The 22,392-nt window shown below is 36.6% G+C and overlaps 1 protein-coding gene across 1 annotated transcript in view; it reads left to right on the top strand.

Moving 5' to 3' along the window:
• The window catches only part of TMEFF2 (transmembrane protein with EGF like and two follistatin like domains 2), a 227,358-nt gene that overhangs the window by 128,967 nt on the left and 75,999 nt on the right, over positions 1-22,392 (top strand). The window contains exon 5 of the mRNA XM_073218407.1: positions 39-135. Coding sequence (XP_073074508.1) covers positions 39-135 — 97 coding nt within the window. The remainder of the gene's footprint in view (positions 1-38; positions 136-22,392) is intronic.

The raw sequence follows: 22,392 nt of genomic DNA, 5'->3' as shown, positions 1-22,392 counted from the left end.
CTGAATGCTTTTTGTTTACTTCTGTATTTGTCCTACAGTCCATGAAGGCTCAGGAGAAACGAGTCAAAAGGAGACTTCCACCTGTGATATTTGCCAGTTTGGGGCAGAATGTGATGAAGATGCCGAGGATGTCTGGTAACATGCTATTTTTAGTCGTTTAAACAAACTAACAGCAAAATTTCTTTTTACTCCAACAACCATTTTCCTAAAGGAAGACATTTTCAACATTTTTTTCCTTACCCAGTTCCTCAGGGGGGCAAAAAATGAGGGCTATACTAAAAACATGAGACTTCTGAAGCTGAACGGAGAGCTGGGTGAGCCAGGCAGCTACTCAGGGCATTACTTGGTAAGATGCATTAAGATATTATTGAGACCCTCAAATACTGGTAATGTTGAGTTGAAGAGGAAAAACGTTTTTATCAGAATATCTTTCAAGACCCCTGGTCAGGAAGCAGTGGGTTGTTGCTAATCCGCTTTCTCAGGTGCTGGATTTGGGTAACTGTGGAGATTTGATTTAAGGGTTTGCGTATGCTTGCCCGTAGCTGAATTGGGAAGGCGGTAAAGCAAAGAATGATCTCTGGGTTGTTCTCAAGGATCAGCTGCTTCCCCCTTCACCCAAGCAATACTCAGCTTCTTATGTTAAAATATACTGAACAAGTAATGAACTGTCTTCATTATTCTGAATGGGGCCCGAAATGTTAGTTTTCTAGGGCATCCACAAGTATTGGGCCTACCCTAATCATACCCAAAGTGAGAGCCGCAGAGCTCAGAGCAAGGTCTTTGTGACATGATCTTGGAAAGAGGCAGATTCCCCCCTCACTTTTACACATATTTTTCAGGAAAACATCCAGGGGCCCTTTGTTTTCTTCAATATGTGGACTGTCTTTGCCCAGAGTAGTAAACAATCATTTTGATCAAAGTGTCTAAGAGAGTAAATCTTAAATGTTCTCACCATAAAAAAGAAATCATAAATGTGGCACAATGGAGGTGTTAGCTAGCACTATGGTGGTCATTGTATTGCTTTATGTAAGTATATCAAATCATTACGTTGTACACCTTAAACCTATACAATGTTGTATGTCAATTATATACCAATAATATTGGGGGAAAGGAAGCAATAATTCTAACCAAATGTTTGTGGGTAGAGGGAACAATTCATCTAATGTAAAGGAGGGAAAAAATTAAGGCGAAAGTGAAACAGTCTGTACTTAAAAGTCTTGAAGATATTTTTGAGTGCAAACTGAGAATACCAACTGAGCAAACTGGGGTTCTTAGGGTAACCTCACCAGGTACTTACAGGTAAATAATGCTCAATTAGTGAGGTGAAATAGCCACCCATTAATAAATGCAGACATCAGTAGAGTTTCCATATATTGGTTTCAAGTATACAACACAGTAATTTAACAGTTACACACATTAGTAAATCCTCACCCCAACTAGTGCAGTTACTCTCTGTCAGCGCAGAAAGGTGGTACAGAATCCTCGACTGTATTCTCCATGCTGCACTTCCATCCTCATGACCAACTCGTATTATGATTGAGATTTCTGTGCCTTTTTATCTCCCTCACCCACCCTACCCACCCACCCCTACCCCTCCCACATGGTAGCCACCAGTCACTTCTCAGTGTCTATGAGTCTACTGATGTTTAATTACATGTTTTCTTAAGAACACCTTAGGTATCTTAATGGCTGATGAATTTATGGTTCCCAAACCTGGCTGATTACAAAAATTACTTTGGGGGATGTTTTAAACATACCAGTTCTTTAGGTATACCACAAAATTAATGAATCAGAATTTCAGAGAAGTGGGGCTTAAATTTTTACCTATCTAAAAATCTCCAAATTATTATGGAAACACTGCTCTAAAATAAATGACTGACTCAAAGAATCATTTTGCTCCCTAAATGCTTTAGGGCTCTATATAATCATAGTCATTATATATTAAGACACACTAATAGCAAATGTATCTTTAAAATACCCTCTTTTTAATGTTCACTGCTGACTGCATCTGTAGTTTCATGCCATTATTAAGGCTGTTAATTATCTTGCTGTCAATTAGTTTACTTGTAAAGAGTTCACATGGGTCCCTAATTTTTTCTTAGGAATTGCCATTCCCCTAGTTTTTCTTCTCTTTCATGGCCTTCAGGTGACATAGTTCACTTGACAAGTGCAAAGATTTGAGAAATGAGGTCAATAGCAGCTAAAAACTACTAGCGGTTTACTATGGGCTTGGTCCATTTGTATACTTTTTCTCCTCAGTTACCTTCCAAATAATCTTAGGGGTAGATTCCGTTATTACTCAGTTTACAAAGAGGAAACTAAATTTTGAAGTGTTTACACGGCAGAGCCAAGGTGAAGATATGAGGTGAAAGTGACTACAGGGTGTTAGCATAACAATTCAACCAAAGGTGCAATTAAAATAATATTTCTTTCCTGTCATGTCTGGAGTAATGAGATGGCCAGATTGCAGGCAGCTTAGATCCAGTGACTCAAGACCTGCAGGGGTAGAGCTGGTGACAAGGGAGATGCCTGCAGCAGGCAGTGGGAAAACATCCAGGCTACAGGCTAACAGTGTCGCTCTGGTGTTCCAGCCAGAGTTCTCATCTATGGTATGACGACAGGCCATACAAGGAGATATGGGCAAGGCTTGTGGCACCAGAGAAATTCAACAGTATATCGTAGGGCCCAGCCACAGCAACGGGAGTTCAGTTGCAAAGCGAACAAAAGAAGTTCAAACAGAACCCCAGTTATCAAGGAATTGAGTATCGGTCAGGAAAGCTAATCCAGGACAGAGACAGGAAAGAGTGGCTAGACATCCACTTCTTGGAACTGCTGTAGAAAGACAACGCCTTGGTTACAAGGGGCTGGGACGAGCGCCGAGATCTCAGAAATAAATTACAAGGTCAGAATGAAACCAGCAGCGAGGCTGACTGGCTGCTGAATCAGTTAGCTTTTGGCTAGGACACCTTGTACGCCCCCAGCCTAGAGACAAGATTAGTTCCAAAATGTGGAGTAAGGCTGAACCTCCAGATGGGGCTAAGTGGCTATAGCTGTGAAGATTAGAGGGATGCAGAGGGCAGGGAGCCAAGAAGATCATTATACTTCCCAGGCAAGAATGAAAAGTTGTTAGCATTTAAATAAAATGTACTTAAAATGTCCAATGGAAGCAATAAGGAATGATGCTGAAATGATAAGTGTATTGATTTTCATTTACATAAATACCTTTGTATGTTAACGTATTGTATTTAGTTATGGCCATGAAGGGCAGATTGGAAACAGCTGAAGGACACAAGAATAAAGCAATAAATGAAATGAAATAGGCCTGGAATGAAAGAGGCTATAAAGTAAGGTAGGAAGCGGTGGGGGAGTGATCTGATTCTAGTACTAGTCAACTGAATCAGGGAAGCTTTGATGTGCTATTGATTTTGGATGAAACCACAGCCAGGTCCTCTTGAAAACATAAAATACTGCATATGGTGTGTGGCAACAAAGGGTGCAACTCAGTGTTTAGTTTTATTTTTTCCTTTGATGCTGACTAAACTACAATTTAATGCATACAAAAATCCTTAACCCTGCATTATGAAGTAAAAAGATGTGAATAAACACTACTGATAAATAATGTCTTTATTGTATCTAGAATATTGAAACAAATGTGAAAAAATTAATTCCTAATCTTTCTTTAACCCTGGCCTAAGAAATTAATATTTTACACTCACCACAAGTCGTCTACTTATTCAAAGATGTTCAGGTGCGTTCTAGATGAAGATGAATCTTTGTTAGCATTAAAGAGCCAGTGCACAATCAGCCGATCTTGTTTTCATGGTTAAGTGAGTTTTTGAGTTAAGACAAGTCACACTGGACATGGGGAAGAAAAAATAAGTAAATGAAAGGAAGAGGGATAATGAGAGTAGAGGAAAAGAAGAAAAAGTGATAATTAGAGGATGTCATTGATAAACCATGATACTAATGACATTACATTTGAATGACTATAGTTTGAGAAAACAGATGGCTTATAAGCTCATATAAGTCCCTTCTGTCCTATGATTCCACTTCAAGCCTTTTCTCTTGCTTTTTTCTTCTCCTTATGGAGAATATCAAGGCTGTAGAAATCAGAAAATCGTCAGGTTTTCTCAATAGGAGAGAAAAACCATTACTATGAAAGATGCTTCGGTTACAGATATTTACCCAAGTGTAGGAAAGGATTAAGCTTTCAAAAGAGAGGTGGATGCCCACATAAGGGCTCTACACCAAATATACCCACTCTTTTATCGAGGCATCCCTGTATTTGGGACTGACTCAGAATATGACAGGACCATGTGGGCAAAGGGATGTGCAAGCCTGTTGCAGGAAGGGGCTCAAAGGAGAAGGAGAGAAGGGATTAAAAAATTATTCCTCTTGATAGCCAGGCACAGAAAGTCAGAACTAATACATTTATACATCAAAGAGACTCTCAAATACATTCTGCCAAACATAATTTATAAAGAAAAAGAATGACTTATAAATAAGTCAAACATAATGAAATTGACTCATTGCAAAGTAATAAAGCCCCATCTGATAGCACCAGGAATACCAGCTCATGATTTCAACAAATATTTCTGTTACTTGGTTGGTTTTAGAAACAGATTCATATTCCCTTAATTATCCTACCTGATAAATTATTTCAGTAAGTCCAAAGTAGGTCAGTGGTAACTCTTTGCTCTGGGAACTACTCCTAAGATGTAATTAGCCTAGAACTTACTGTCAGTCCTGTCAGTCAGAAGTAGTTCAGAGCCCTGGGGTTGATTCTTGATTTAATATAAGAAAAAAGCCAGTTGATAGTGGGTCTGATCATAGGAATGGCTGGGTAAGAAATTGGCTGCATGCCTAACATTTCCAGGGTGTCAGGATAGATCAAGGAAGGGAGCACAGGTGTAAGAGCAGATGTGGCTTGTGACAAATGACATAAAGGGACAACTTAAATTATGTCTATTTGCTTCACACGTATGCTTTAGCTCCTCTGCCCATTTTAACCTTGCTTTTGTATTATTCTCTACATGTCACTCAGGCCCATTAGCAAAATCATTTTGGCTTAAATGCTATTAATTCCTCACTAGTCATTCATTTTGTCTTTGAACGCATTAATAATGTTTTCCAGTTTTCCTGCATAATATCCTTGTGTTTGATGGCAATATTAAGAAAGGAGAAAAGTAAAGTGGTTGCAGCAAAAAGAGTTCAGAACAGAAAATGAATGAGCATCTATTTTTTTTTTTATTTCATCGACATTCCAAAACTGAAACAGGGTGTGGGATACGGCATTCCTTTTGTGAGTGTCTCTTACAAAAACAATTTTGTTTGAAGTCCTTAGCGTCTTGCCTCTTTGATCTGAGAAGGCTTCTTGCTACTAGGAATACTGTGTGTTGCTGGCATCATTCCCACCTTTAATGCATTTTGGACTGTGGAGAACCATGAATATTTGAAGCAGGCCGATGGCCCTGGATGATCCTTGGCACTAGATTTTACCATACATATAAGCAAATTAGGCATTAGGTCCTGCTGACTTTAGCATGTTTGGGCTATGAGTATAATAGGGAAAATTAAGGCACCTCTGAGGAAAATACAGAAACCGATTTCTTTGAAAACTACCCTGGTCAACAATTGAACAGGAAGATATGTTGCAATTGGAAAGTTTACAGTTGTTTTCTAAGTAAAAAGATCAGTTAGGGTTGTATATGGGATAGCCAAGCAAGAGGATGCTGATTGGCCACACAGTCTCAGTGATCCAAGAGTTCATTCAATCTTCTCCCAGGGTATTGATTCTCCCTTTTATTGATTTCCTTTGCTTCCTTGCCCCAGAACTGGAAATGTGGTTACCATAATTAGGACTTGCTTCAAACATGAAAGAATGAAAAAACACACACACTCCATATATACACACAAAAAAACAGAATATAGCTCTGGTCTAGAAAATCTAAGATTTATGTTGGATGTGTATATGACTTTATAAGAAACCCTTTTCAGTTCTGAGACTCTTGTGGCTGGGATACTGCCGCCCTCAAATTGCCTTGTCTCCCCTACCCATAAGACAGTGCTGTCAGAAAACTGCCATAATATTTCCTCTTTGTATAAATGGGTGGGGATTGAAAAGTAAAAACACCTCTCTTTCCTTCAATGCTTCCATTTGCCCAGAAAGTTTCCCAGAGAGAGAGGAAATACACAGCTCTCCATCTGGGAAACACACCTTTCCATTTCCATAATATCAAGAGGAAAATGCTGACATGTCTAGTAAATGTGTGACCAAATGTAAATGTTTTGAATTTGATTTTCTTATTCCCTTCTTTTAGGTATTCCTCCACCTATCTTAATTGAAAAATAAACTTGTATTTTTTAATTTCACACAAGCAAACAAAATCTAGAAGTACCATTATAGTTAAATAGACTAGTATTGTAGCACGCTCTGTACAGTGATCTGTGTTGATGACTCTGTGGGCCAAACTTGCCTTTGCAGTAGCTGCTAGAAAATAGACAAATGTGCAAATGGGATCCAGACACTTTCAGTGTCACTCAGAAAGATAAACGAATAACAATGCCACTTCAAATGCACAACAGGCAATTAAAAAACACAAATGAAAAATAAACTAGCCCACCCTCCAGGAACACAGGGTTATGCTTTGTGAAAATTAAAACTTGAAAAATAAAATTATAATTTGAAAGTAAGCCATAGTCTTTAAAATAAAAACTTACCTTAGGTCTTCTGTGATACTGGGCTACTTCAAAAGGAATTGAATTTTCACATAAATTCTGGAGAGTCTTTTGTATTTTTCTCAGTAGCTGCCACATGGTGCTATCACACAGTGATTAATGAAACTTAATTAGAATGTGATGGATACAAATGTAGATTTGGTATAGAGTTCCAAGAAATACAGGGATAAAATATTTTAAACTTTAACACGTTTCACATTCTTTTATAATTTTGATTTAATACATGCAGCATAACTTCCATTTTACATGAAAGTAATGAAATACTACATGAAGGCACCACAAAGGAATGCAGATTGTGTTTCTATGAGGAGCTTAACTGTTTCATTATCTGTTTCTTTTTTTACTTGCTTTTTTAAATCTTGTTGTAAACTACACCCTGCTAATGGGGTATTGCTTTATTTCTGATGCTCCTCCACTTGCCAAACTCACTCCCAGTTGCCTCTTGAGATTTTTTGAGTCTCAGTTTCTAGTTTATTTTGAGTCAGTGATTCCTGTCCCTTACAATCAGAGACTACCTGTTCCATGCTCCAACATCCCAGTATAATATCCCAGTTTCAGAGATAAAAATATGAATCTTCATAATTATCAAAATACAATAGAAGTTCAAAAGCTTGTGTCTCCTATGTGTCAGGCACCATTGCCATGTTTACATTCATGGAGTCATTTAATCCTGACAATCTCTTGAAGTTGATACACTGATAATCCCTATTGTGCTGAAACTGAAAGAACTAAAATTCCCATTTTACTGAACCTGCAATTGAAAAGAAAGAAAACTGAGGCACAGAGGAATTAAGTAAATTGCCTGAAGCCAGACAGTAAGCAGAACAGCTAGAAGTGACCCCCACCAGACTGACTCCGGAGACCATGCTCTTAACCACCGCTCATTTTCTTCTCATATATTTAATGGCAAAAGTTGTGTGTGTGTGGTGCACATAATGTATACACACACACATATATATGCTGACTATATCTAGTATACGTTAGATATATAGTTAGTATAGAATTTCACATTTTTTTTCTTGAAATAGAAAATAAAAACAAAGACTTAAATTCTACTTTGTGATGAAATCCACCACTAACAGATCCACATTGTCTATGATGCCCTTCAAGTATTTCCTTCCCACTAGGTATATATACCTTATTTTTTTGCAGACTGTGTGGTTTTCAGTTTTTTTTCTTTTCTTTTGCGTTTTTGACTAGGTATTGAATTGCTTTCTATGGTGAATATCCTATTGTGACTATATATGTGTTCAATTAAAAGATTATAAACCATGAGATTGCACATCTTCACCAAAACCCGGTTATTTCGAGCTACTTCAACTTCAGTTTATTTTGAAGTGGCAAAAGCAACCCTGATTATAGACTAGAGTGAAAATCATGGACACATTCTAACTACTGATAGGTTTCAGATCTTTTTATCCAGAAAGGAGGCATGTAGCCCAGCTTTAAGAGCCTAGCCATTGTGACACGCCCCCTTCCTTTAATGCCCGCGTGCCTCTATCATCAGGATATCATCAGGCCACACGGAGGGCGCGAGGAGGTCAGAAGAGCAAGGACACTGCTCAGTGAGACATTTGCTGAGCAGATTTGTACTTAACTTCTTTCCTTCAGCTCTTTGGGAATAACTGATGGGCCACATGCCCCTTTCCAAGTGGTAGAGGAGGGTTTATGTGCATTTTTGCTGCAAGAATAGAAATTATAATAGATAAAGGGAAGAATCAACTAAATGGCAAATAAATTCAGCCCATATGCCAGTTGGTTTTGTCCTAATGCCTATTGCCTACCCTAGTGCCATTGCCCTATACAGCTTTTTATTTAGCACTTAAAAAATATAATGCCAAGCCTCTAAGTTCCCAATCTGGTGTATCTTTTAGATGGTTACATCAAAATGGAATTTTTTTCTGGTTATAAAAGTTTTACATATTTAACATAGAGAACATGAAAAAACTGGAAATACAAAAACTCTATTAAAATGTCATCCCACTGTTCCAAGATAACTACTGTAAAATTTTGATGTATATTTTTCTCCAATGTCTGTGTTTATGTGTGTGTGAACATGTCTGTATGTGTGTATGTATTTTTAATGAGAATCTAATCAGCTTTCACACATCAACAAAGTCTCTCAGAAATTTTACTTACCTTTGAAGCTGAGTTTTGAGATTGTTAGGAATCATAAACAAATTTACAAATGATATATTTAAATTTGAACAACATCTGTAGCCCAAACTCTAATTATTCTTTCAAAATTTTGCACTTCTCAAGACATGGACTTGAGGGTACTGTCCTAACATTTGTGATCTAAAAATTTACCAAAACCTAAATCCCCTGTAAGTCTACATTAGACATTTTTCTTGGTTAACTCCAAGAGAATAAACTCTAGTGTAGAGAATATGTGTGCTGAAAACATTTCCATTGTCTGTATTCATAGCATTCATAATAAATAGCTTTCTGAGGTATAAACATTATTTACAAAGAAACTGTCCTCCCAAAGGTGTTTTAGATTGGGTAGAAATTGTTGCTATTCTTCAGCAGTTTACTTCCAAATAGTAATACATTGTATGTGCTGGTTTATCTAAACAACAAATCAGCAAGCCAGTCCTCGACTGCCCACATCAGTCTGTTCCAGATACATTCCCCTACAAACAGGATATGTAATATCTAATAAGTGATTTAACAAATTGTAAAATTATATGCAACACCCAATCAAAAAGTCAATATTGCTAAAGATCTAAATGTTTATCATACTAACAAAAGAAAAAAAGAAAAGAAATAAGAGAAATGAATATATAATTTTTCTGATACCCCCAGTGTAAAATAAAATCAATCAGGAGTGGGTCCATTCATACCTTCATCTCTAAGCTATGAAAGAAACATAAAAAATCAGGATGATGCAACTGGCATAGATGATCTGAAGATTGTTTAGCGCAGTTCTTTTTTATTCATTGCAGTCTTTTCAAAGTCTTTGACACAGTAGTTTACTCTGTTCTCTGAGCTCATCCTAAAATGAGGTTCCTACAATCAAAATTGTATTATCCAGGGTAATAAAAGTAACTGTAGGTTCCAACTAGCCGTAAGTGCCTATAATCAGGAGATATTAAGGGATGTATATCAGGGAGAAGTGCACAGTGAGAAAAGCAAAAATAAGAAATGAAACAAAATACTAACTTCATTAGCAAAAATCACTGATGTATTTCTATAATAAATAGGTATCCATATAAATGTGATACTTCAGGATAGTCAAATATAACATCAAATTATCAATTATGATGAAGAAATAAAAATAATATATTTCATTGAGGGATTCAGTTTAATTTTAATTGAATATGCTCTTCCATCTCTAGAAAATTTGTTGATTTGCGAAAAAGAAAATACAACAGAGCTTTTTGCATTATAGCGACACCGGATGGTCAGACTTAGTGAAAAGAAGCTGTGCATTAGTCAATGTTTCAGCATCTGACATGTTTGCGTAAAGTTATTACATGCTTAGAAGACATAATATGTTATGTTTTTTTACCTGAAATTCATAAGTCTTTTAACAATTGTCTTCTTGCCATTATGCTGGAGGAAGTATTTCCCTTTCCCTTTTGAGGTATGCACAAGATGAAGTGGCAGCCAAGGGAAGAGGAAACCCTAGCATATCAAAAACCTTATACTTTTCATACTACATTCTCCTCTCTTGTGTCTCTGATATCTCTGTGAGGTAGGTAAGGCAGGTGATGTTATCCTCATATGACAGATAGATATATGAAGCCCCTGAAAGGCTAAGGATGATCAACATGTAGTAAAGAGGAAGAAAGTGATTGCTGTTAAATTTTTGCCATTAAAGCAACCAAAGATAGAGCTGGTGTGACACAGTGGACAGACCACTAGACTGCAGGTTCAGAGAACTGAGATCTTACCTTGGAAAAAAAAGCACATCATCTCCCTTGGCGTTTGTTTTGTCCGTAGACAAATTAGATTACTTAGATATATGATAGACAGATAGATGATAGGTAGTTAGGTAGATGATAGATAGATGATAGATGGATAGATAGATAGATAGATAGATAGATAGATAGATAGATAGATAGATAGATAGATAGATAGATGATAGATCTACAGCTATACTGCAATATATTTCATATAAAACTCACTCACTTAGAATACACCATTCAATTGTATTTAGTATATTTACCAAGTTGTGCAGCCATCAGCACAATCAATTTTATAATATTTTCATACTCCAAAAAAAATGAATAACTGGACACATTTGCATCCCTTCCCCTTTTCTCTACAATTTTCCCTCCTCCATCCCTAGGAAATAAATAATCTATTTTATGTCTCTATAGATATGCTGGTTTGGCAAACAGATTTGCCTCTTTGGCAGTTCATATAAATTGCATCATTCAATATATGGTCCTTTGTGATTGGCTTCTCTCACTTAGCATTATGTTTTTATGATTCACCCATATTGTAGCATTTTTCAATACTTCATTCTTTTGATTGATGGAAAATATTCCAGTGTATGGGTACACCACATTTTGTTTATCCATTCATTAGTTGATGAACATTTGGGCTGTTTCAGTTTTTGGCCGTGATGAATAATGCTGTCATGAATATTTATGTGCAAGTTTGTGTGCACATGCGCATGTGTGTGTGTGTGTGTATATGCGTAGGTTTTTATGTGGACATATGTTTTCATTTCTCTTGGATCTGTACCTAGGAGTAGAATTGCTGGTCAAATAGTTATCATGTCTAACTTTTTGAGGAACTCCCAGATTGTTTTCTGAAGTGACTGCACCATTTTATATTTCCACCAGCAATGTATGAGGGTTCAAATTTCTCTACATCCTTGCCAGCACTTGTTAATACCATCTTCTTGAATATTATAATCCTAGTGGGTGTGAATCCTACTGATTGTAGCTTTGATTTACATTTTCCAAATGGCTAATGATGGTGAATCTCTTTTCATTTGCTTACTGATCATTTATATATCCTCTTTAAGGAACTATCTATCCAGATCTTTTGCTTCTTTTTTAAAAGTTACTTATTTATTATTGAGCTGAAAGAGTTTTTTTTTAATATAGGTACAAACCTTTTACTAAATATATGATATGCAAATAGTTTCTCCATTCCGTGGAATTGCTTTTTACTTCTAAGTGTATTTCTTCAACACTGAAGTTTTTCAATTTTGATGTATTTCAATTTATCTATCTTTACTTTTATCACTTGTGGTTTTGGTGTCTACATAGGAAGGTTTTGCTTAACCCAAGTCCACCAAGATTTACGCCCATACCTAAAGCATTTACAGTTTTTTGTGTATAGAGGGAATAAGGGGTCCAAAATCATTTATTTGCACATAGATATCCAATTGTTCCAACACAATTTGTTGAAAAGACTATTCTTTCTCCATCAAATTTTTTGACACCCTTGCAGAAAATCAATTGACTCTGTACATGAAGCTTTATTTCTGAACTCTCATTTTATCCCATTTATGTATACATCTATCTTATGCCAGATCTGGATCCCATTGTCTCACAGGTAAAAGATGGGAAGTAAAGGTGTTGGACTAAATGATTTTCATGGTTCCTTTGAGTTCAAATATTACCTAAAGAAGGAGTAGAAATACTGTGAGCTGTAATACTTATACCAAAAGCATCCCAGTGGTCCCCATGGCATTGTTCCCCTTTCCTTTTTCTCCTAAAATTTCCTCTAAGTCATTTTCAAGTTAGAAAAAAATAGTCTATTGTGTCCAGAAGGTTACCACTCTGTCTTTTAACTCTCACACAGAAATTGGCAGAAATAATTTTTTTCTTATTGACTAGTCATCTCTTTAGAAAACACAGAAAATTGGAGGATTTGAAGCAGTTCTGGCAGAAGATAAACATACAATGAAGCTATATAAAAAGAGAAATTCAAGAGGTGAATAATGAAATGATGTTGAGGAAAAGAAGGAGAGAAAAGTAAGATACAAAAACTAATTCTAAAGAAAAATCAAACTAATAAAATCTGCAATTAACAGAAAATCTTCTCTCTGAGAATCCTAGAATTCAGGGGAAGGAAGAAAAGGAATAATTCTTATGGTTTAATTAGAAAAGATGACTAGTTCATCTGGAGATACATTAGCAAGTTCTGACCTCCACAAGAATTTATACTGTACACCTTTAATAACTTCTAGAATGAAATACAAGACAATTTTTGATAACTAGCTTATGAATTATATAAAATTATTTATGTTGGATCTTAATGTAATGTGTTAATTATAAAATTGTAAAGTTGTAAAATCAAAACTCTGTGGAGGTGATGATTCTCTGTATGACCTGCATAATGATATCCAAACATGTCATTGTTACAGCATCTGACTTCCTACCAGGTTAAAACAAAAGAAACAGATGGCCAATGTATCCCTTAGTCTTTTTCTCTTAATTATGGTTATCTCAGCCAGAGATTAGACAGACCCCTAAAATATTTCACTGAGTCTTTAGGATTATAATTTCCATGTACACTTAGCAAAACTAACCAGCTGTTGAGACAGAGCATAGCTGAGTAAGGAAGAGTGCCCGGAGCTCCTAGACGGTACTAAAACAGTGTTTCTTGAACTGTTCTCTGATGTAATACAATCCATTTATGAACAACTGGGATACTAGATAACTTGGTTTGTGACATAAAGTATCATTTCCTTATATGTTTTTTTCTGTAAATATTTTATTTTACTATTAGGGATAAAAGATGTGGTTGTTATGAAAATTTGTGCAAAATGGGAAAACACTGATCAGATTTTTATGACAAATATCCTTGCTTTGCTCATAATTAGCTATGTGATTAAAAATAGAAATAAGAAACAAAGATAAAAATATGCAAAGCAATTACAATATATCATAATATGGGGCCTAACAGTTATGATTATGGCTTTAAAATGCAAAATGTGACTTTGAGATATATGTACTTATAAGAATTCTTACTATTGATTCTGCTCTATTTTTACTCAGATAATCAGTTAGTAATCAGTTAGTAATTTGTTGGTATATTTGAATATTTGTTTAATCCTTCATAATGGGATTTGTAGTCCGTTAGTATAATCAAGCTGCTGGGTATTTCCATCCACTTATTCATCTGTTGAATCCTGTTTCCCCAATTTTTGTTTGTCCCAAACCAAAGGACAATTTCAAATAAAATCTCATACCTCTGTGTTAAATTAGAGGCGGAAAAAAATCTTTGCATTAGGGTCCAAATGACACATAGTAATAAATGTTAGTAGGGTGCATGAGGGCAGTAGGCCTGCATTTTTCAAAAGGCAGTTTAGTTTAATTCTATTTGTGCTGCCTGTAACATTGGCTAGAAAGGTTGGCATAGAGCATTGTGGATATTCAAAACTGTAGAAAACCTACTGGTCACGAAGACTTATTTTTTAACAGGAAATAAGGCAGTACAGTGCACCCAACAAGTATCTTAACTGCAGGGAAGGGCAGTGTCAGCATGGGCTGGATGATTAGGTTTGGAAGGTCTGAGGAGTAATTTTAAAACAACAGTTAATCATTAATGAGCCTTACTTTGTGCCCTGCACTCTTCTAAGGATTTCACATTTAATAAAACATGTGACCCTCACAAGAACACTGCAAGTTAGGTACTATTACTATTCCAGTATTAAATATGATACATTGAGGCACAAAGATGTTAAATAACTGACTAAATTTACTTCAGTTAAGGGTCAAAGTCAAGACTTGAGCCCAGAAACCACTCTCCAACTTATTTGGTAAACATGTGCCCCCAGAAAACTTGGGGCAGAGTTTTATGAGTGTGGGTATAGCATGTTCTCAGTTTATGACTGAGAACATGTGCAATGTCTGAAGCATCACAAAAACACCTGTAGCCAAATGATAGAAGACTTACTTGTGAAGTGTATTAGTTAGGGTGAGTAACACTACATTCTATAACAGATGAAGTGCCTACTGTGAGAGGAATAATACAGATATACATGCACACACAGATAATTCTTGCTCTCATCACAGTTCAGGGCAGGTGTCTTTAATCAGGCTATCTTATACATGGTCCCTTCAGAACTGTCTCTCTTCTTATCATGGGCCTGCCCTTCCCTAAATCACTGAGTTCCTATGCATTCATTTAGTATAAAGTAAAAGAGAAGAAAAGATCATACATGGGGTTTTTATCAGCCCATCTTGGAAGTGGCTTTCCTCACTTCCACATATATCCCTCTGACCAGGACATTTGTGATACAGTAAAAGTAGCATTAAGGAGAAGGAACTCGATAATGAGTTTGGTAATGGTCCCTGAAAGAGAGATCGGAGATAGGGATGCTGTACAGTAGCAGTAGATAATTATTTATTACCTATGATTTGATGAGTCATGCTCTGAGTCATAGCAATACAGTAACAAAACACAGACAAGGATCCTCCCTATAGAGAGCTTATTACATCCTGGGGAGGTTCTCATCCAAGATGACAACATAGACATCCTAAGATCAGGAGAGATGAGGGGATAAGTGGTAAAGAAATAAACAAATAAGCAAGCAAGTTGCTTTCAGGTAGTAAGTGTTTAAAAAGAGAAACAGAGTTGTGAAAATTAGGGTCCTGGGAGAGGGGGATGTTACTTAAGATTGGGTATATAGGGAATGGCTCTCAGAGGATTTGCCTCTCTGAGTCAAATAGCAAGAAACAGCCAGTCTTGCAAAGATCTGTAGAAACAGAATTCTGAGCAAAGAGAACCGCTGGTCCACATGCACAAGTTATGTAAATGAGCACAGTGTATTAAAGGAAGTGATTGGTATAGCTAAAGCCAGAAAGTAACTGAGAAGATCTGAGATGAATTGAAGAGGGACCTGATCATGCAGATGCTAGTAGACCTTGATGAAGAGTGTTGATTTTATTCTAAATGTGCTGAGAAGCCTTCAGATGTTTTTATTTGGAAGTTACATGATCCAGTCATCTCCATTCTCATTCCTCCTGAGCCTTGCTAGACCACTCCAGAACATCACCATTGTCCTCTTCTCCCATACCCATAGCATTGGCCTTGTTTGAGTCATATTAGTACCTAGGTACCTGAAAGTGTGGGCATGTGATTTCCTTAACTGAAATGCAACCTCCTAGAGAACAGAGACTTATACTTGTGACTCCTTCAGGAACAAGCACAGTTCCAAGAGAGCACTCAGGCCCAGAGTAAGCCCGTGACTAAATGACCAATGAAAAAATCAGAAATGAAAAATAACTGAAGGAATAGACAGCAATATTTCCTTGTATTTAGAGTCTGCAACATGCTTTCCATTTTCCCTGTGTCATCGGATCCACACTAGCACAATGGACGCATGGGGAAGAGGTTGCTAACAGCACAATTATGAGAGGCAAGAGACGAGAAAAAGAGTCAAAGAGAAATCAAGATTTGAGGCTGAGTGCTGGGAAGTATAATGGAACTACTTTGGAAATAGAGTCTGGTAATAGAGTCAGTTTGGAGTAGGAGAGGGAGGCGGTGAGAAGAAGCTATGCTCTGAGTTAGCTGATAAAAGGCAGAACCAAGTGTAATGCCCAGGAGGCAAATAATTAAAGGTTACATTGTGTGATGCAGACAGAAAGAGGGGCAGGAGTTCAGAGAAATCTAAGAAAGAAGATGGATTTGGGGCTGAGGAATGAAAAAAGACACTAGAGTAGCAGAAAGTTAGACTGCTGGGTAAAAGGGCCCAAAATATTTACTGAAAAATAATGTGATATTGGGAAGAAAAGACAGCATAAGTAATAGGAAACAGAAAGATACCAAGATATATTAATTAAGAGACAAGAAATTAGAAGCAGACTAAAGAAGAAAAAACTAAGGGGTTGCTGTCTTCCATTTGTTTAATTAAAAGATCAAATTACAACCTTGCTACTCACTGAAGATTTCTGATTTCCCACCACCAGAGTAGGGGAAATAAGACAGTGTTATAGGACTGTGCATTCTGGCTCCCTTGAGGTTGGTGAAACTCATGTATCAAGCTCAAGACCTGGGCCTGTGGCTGAGTATTTGATTGCCAATATAATACTCTGCAGAGTTCTTTCCTCTTCCTGGCCTAGTAACCAACACTGTTCAAGTAGCTGACTGCTTTCTCATACCCTTGGAGGATATATAACATGAACCAGAAAAAGATCTTTGTTTTTTTAAGCAACTGAGATGTTGAGGTTGTTTATTACTGCAGCATAACATTTTATCCTCATCAATGAACTTGACATCTGTTCAAAAGACACATGTGAAGTGAGATTGACACTTAAGATGACCCTGTGATCTAAATGTTTGTGCCGCCCTCCATTTATATATTGAAACCTAACCCCCAATCATATTAGGTGATGAAATATCAGGAGGTGAGGACTTTGGGAGGTGATCAGGTCATGAGGGTGGAGTCTTTATGAATGGGATTCCTGTCCTTATAAAAAAGGACCCAGCACGGTAGCTCACCCCTTCCACCTGTGACATCATAACAAAAGGCAGCCAGCCAGCCATGAGGAAGGAGACCCTCTCCAGATACCAAATCTGTTAACCATGATCTTGGACTTGTCAGGCTTCAAAACTGATAAATTTCTGTGGCTTACAAACCACCCAGTTTGTGGGATTTTTGTTATAGCAGCCCAAATGGATTAAGACATTGTCCAAACCTCCAACATGCTTATCCCCAAAGGCCTTGCATGGCCCTGAAAACTGAACTGCAGATGTATCTTCTTACCCATGATGCTCCACCCAGTGCAAAGCAGGAGACGGGGGCCCCTCCCACTGCTCGTCTGTGTCGCTCCCCCTGCCTCTCCTCACAGCTAGCAGGAACTAGACTGACTCGCCTGAGGATTAGGAGGATGGGAGGACAGTTAGCGGTGCTTCCAGATCTCTGCACCACAATGCCTGTGGCAGAAGAGGAAAAGAACCAGAGATTATCAGAATCAAAAGCAAAAAGTAGGATATCAGTTTAACAACAGAAGAAATCAAAATGGTTGATCAACTTCTGACAAGAAGGTTGTATCTTGGCAGATAAAACCAAGCTTACAAGAATAAAGCAGAAATTAATTTTCCATGTGAGGCCTACAAGTATAAAGGCTAGTAAAAAGATAACAAAAGAATGAATTTATTTTTGTTCCTACAATGTGTAGTATATTAGCGATATTTTTTTTTCCCATGGAGGGGTGAGGAGGAGGGTGAAAGGGAAAGGAAATGAGTATCTTTTTTAGTTCAGTCTTTGACTACTTGTAAATGATCTAATTTTAAATTTGACGTAGTATACTTAAAACTATATTTGATACAGTGTTTTTAATGTTTTAAATGGAACTCTAAGATTCATTGTGAACTTTCAATAGGAACATTCATAAATTTCTATTTACTTTTAAAACTCAAAATTATATTTTAAAAGAGGAAACCTCTTTTTTTTCCTTTTTTAAAAAAAGAAAGAGGAACAAACTAGTAAAATTAATTTCGTTGGGAAATTTCTTTCGCAAGAAGAGGATTCTGAGTGCCTAACGAAAAGGCCCCACCAGGTGAGGGGCTCAGTCTGCCACTGAGCTGTACCTACATCACAGGTGTGTGATGATCGCTCTGTATCAAAGTCTAAGTCTGTCTCACTTTACACAATGGTCGTGAACCAAGAGTTCAAATTTTAATAGACAAAGACATGCTTTGATAGAGTGATGGATGGATAGATGGATAGATGAAAGTATGGATAGATGTACCTAATGAGGCAGTTTGGTGTCTTGAGAGAATATGGACTTTGTGTAAAACATGGACAGAGGGCTCTCATGCTAAACTCTATCTAGTTAAGATCTTAGATGCTAAAGTCAGACTCCTGAACTTAAATTTTGGTGCTGCTGCTTACTCCTGTGTGGCCTTAGGCAAGTCTCTTAACCTTCCTGGGTGTCAAAGTTCTCATCCATGTAAGGAGAAGTTGAACATCTGTTATTTAAGGGGGGTGTTAGGAAGATACATAAGAACTAGTATCATTAACTTCAGTTTTCTTTGAATATCTTATTTAAAAACTTCTATCTGAGAAGTGTTCTTTTTGCCTAGATATCATAATAATTTATTGTTCAGACTGTGACTTGGAAGAATGTCCTTCACTCTCTCATTTTTGGTCACCTGTTTGCCAGTGTACTAGTTTATCTTAAAAGTTTGTAAATCTCCAGAGCAACCTTTTCAGGAGGTCTTGAATCTTAGCACTTGTTCTCTGAAGTAGGGGACAGGGGTTAGAGTGAAAACAATCAAACCAGTTATTTGGAATTGAATAAATAAATGCTTTGACTTATTTTTCATACTTCAAACAATATGTTAGGTGATAAATAGTTTAAACCAAGAAAAATCATACCATCTAGAATTCTTAGGAAAATTATTTTTTGTTGTTAGAGGAAAAAAAAGTTTAATTTGCAATATAAATATCAATTGTTTACACTATTGTTTATTCCCTAAAAAACCCAATGCTAAATAGTTTATAAAGATTAAAGATCACTGTTTTTAGTACTCAAAAGTATCCTATGAGGGTTGTTATCCTCATTTGCCAATGAGGAAAGTGAGGTTTAGGCGAACCTTATGTCATGGAATATGGCCAAGAAGTAGAGGGAAGCAGGATATAAGTGATTTCAGAGCTCAGGATCTTTCTTACCAAACAAAATTGCCTCTCAGATAATCCTAGTGTGTTAAATCCTGCTGGATAAGACCTTGGAGATCCTATGATCCTGTCTCATTGTGTTACTGCTTAGAAGTGTAAAGAAGAGAGAAATTAGATGATCTGCCCGAGGTTATTCACTTCCATCTTTTCCTCAACATAATAACATACTCTCGTCTGAAAATCATTTCTAGGATTTATACAAACTAATGGCATAGTCATGACATTTTTTAGTTGAATGCCCAACGAATAAATCATTTTCATCTGGTTTGCCCATCTCATGTTATGAACAAAATGTACAAATGTGTTACAAAACCAGAATAGTCCTTATCTTCACTAATAGGCTGTTTTTTCATAGAAGTAGAAAAACCATCCTTAGGCTGAGTCTGTTTTAAATGAAATAAATGTGTGGTCATTTTCTTTGTGAGACACGTCTCTGAGGCATTGAAGGAAAAGATGTCATGAGTGACCTCCTAAGTCATGCAGCTTTAACTCACAGCCAGCACATGACTTTAAGAAAAGGATAATTTTTCCTACAATGCTAGTGTGATGCATTTTATGAGGTCCTCCAGGTCACTTCACTACTGTGCTAGGTAGAAAACTGGTGGGGCTGAAAGTGTATTGTCTCTTTAGTAGACCAATTAAATTTATTTTTAGCTGTTATTTTTTGTTTGCTCGATTTCTACTCTTGCTTTATTCAGATGTTAGAAGAGATGTTTACAGTATGTATCATTATCTGAATGATCCTCTGATTGCAAAGTCAGGAATGATTTTTCTTGAAATGTTAAGGAGTCGCCTCTACCTCTTACAAAGCCAGAAATCAAGAACAAGGCTGTACCATTTCTTTGAAAACTACGTAACCAGGCTAACATATCCATTAGATAAAATTTTTGCTAAAGGCTTTGTACAAGAGCTTATTCTGGTCTTTCTCCTTCACTAATTTTGTAACCTTAGTTGAGTTACCTAGCCTCTGAACATCAGCTTCCCTACCTATAAAATGGGAGAGTTTACTATCTATCCACAGGATAGATATAAGGATTTTTATAAGGGTTAAATACTAAGATGCATATAAGTTTAGGAAAAGGCTTTGTACTCAACAAATATCAGATATTATCTTTGTGAGTTCAGTATCCAATTATAATACATTCATCTAGTACTGAGGTTTGAATTGCTACCTTTAGGCATATGATGGACAAATATTTTGCAGCCCTTACTCTCATGTTCTGCAAATTCATTCATTTAACACGTATTTTTTGAGTATCTACTGTGCATTAGGCCCTGGTGTGAGCACTGGATTTACAGAACAAACAGAACAAATTTTAAAATTCCATTATTGAGCTTATTTTCTATTAGGAAAATAGAATAAATAAGTATAAACATATATGTAGGTTATTAGAGAAAAATGCTCAGGTAAAACAAAGAACATAGGGGTAACATGAGACTTATTAGGATGTATTGTATTGCATAAGCATTATGGAAGTGGGGCATGAATATTATCATTTTAGATAGGGTGATCAAGAAGACTTTCCTAAGAAGGCAAAATTTTAGTGAAAGTGTGAAAGATATGAGGAAGCAAACCCATTAGATATATCAGATCAGTTCTGTCCTGTATCACAGCAAACATTTATTGAGCACCAAGCCTGTGCTTTATTTGTATTTATTTGAGGTATGTCCTTCACTCCACATGTCCAAATTTAATCCATCATCTTCCCTCCCAAACCTATTCTATCAGCAGTGTTTCTGGCATCACTGTGTTTCTGATCACACAGTGGGTGATTAACTGTGTCATCACTAATGCTCCCTCTCCATTTCCCTGTCCATACACACCAATATCCACCTATTCAGCTGCCAAATCCTACAGATTTTGCCTCCACAGTTTTTCCATGTCTATTCTATTGTTTTCATTCCTGTTGATACCAGTGTATTTCAGACCCATATTACCTTTACTAGCCACCTTGACTATTTTAATAGCCACTGCAAGGGTGCCTCCAAATCCAATCCATAGTGGTCAGTTCAGTTGTCATAGACATCAGTGGACTTGTCAGGTCATAGTTCCAAAATCTTCAGCAGTTCACTGGCTCAATAATATCCAGGCTCAAATTCCCGTGGCCTCCTCATCATTGAAACAGGATGGCTACAGCAAGCTCAAGCATCATATTCTTATAGCACAGCTCCCAACAGCAGAAAGGAGCAAGCCTCTCTCAGTGAGGATTTACATGGTGCCATCACCTCACCACTTGCAACAACAGATATCTTTTCATTGCCATGTTTATGTCACGTACTTGCAACAATCACAGAAAAGGGAAAAGACCAATAAACATGCATTTCACTCAACACATGAACTTTTGATCTCTGAATGGAATCAAGGATTCTTTAGCAAGGAAGAATTGCAGAAAGGGCCTTTGGATTGACAACAAAAAAATTTCTTGTACACCCTCTACTGGATAAACTAATGAGAATGATATCCAAGCCTCTTAAGATCCACCTGAGATTTTTTTTTCCTTCTATACCATGCTTCAACTAACATGTGCTCTGAACTCTCTCATCTATATGCTTTAGATTAGTTGTTCTCAATGTGTGGTCCAGGGACTAAGATATTATTCGCCTTTTTCATTCTCATTCCAATGCACAATGGAGTTTTCTAAAGGCTTTTTGATATGTGTTATTCAACAGATTCAAGGAAGAAGCAGATATAACAATCTAAGCTTTCTTCTCTTAAGGCAAACATTAAGGGATTTTCCTAAAAGCACACATAGTCATTCTTCTCACTAAATTTTTTCTCAAAATACATTCATTTTTATTAAAATAATTTACTTATATCAACATATAATGCATATATTATTGTTTTTAAATTGAATTAATAAATACAAAATGTTAAATGCCTCAATTTAGTTTCTACTATAGGAAATTTGCAACAACAAAGTTTCAGTATTTAAGATTATAAAGAGGTCTTGAGATCAAAAGGTTTAAGAAATGTTGCCTAGATTATATAGTCTCTCTCTGCAATACCAAGTCCTCTATCATTAAATGCTTATCATTAAAGATATGTCAAATGATCC

This window comes from Manis javanica, chromosome 12, assembly GCF_040802235.1.
Source record: "Manis javanica isolate MJ-LG chromosome 12, MJ_LKY, whole genome shotgun sequence".
NCBI lineage: Eukaryota > Metazoa > Chordata > Mammalia > Pholidota > Manidae > Manis > Manis javanica.
This window is presented reverse-complemented; position numbering and strand designations above follow the sequence as displayed.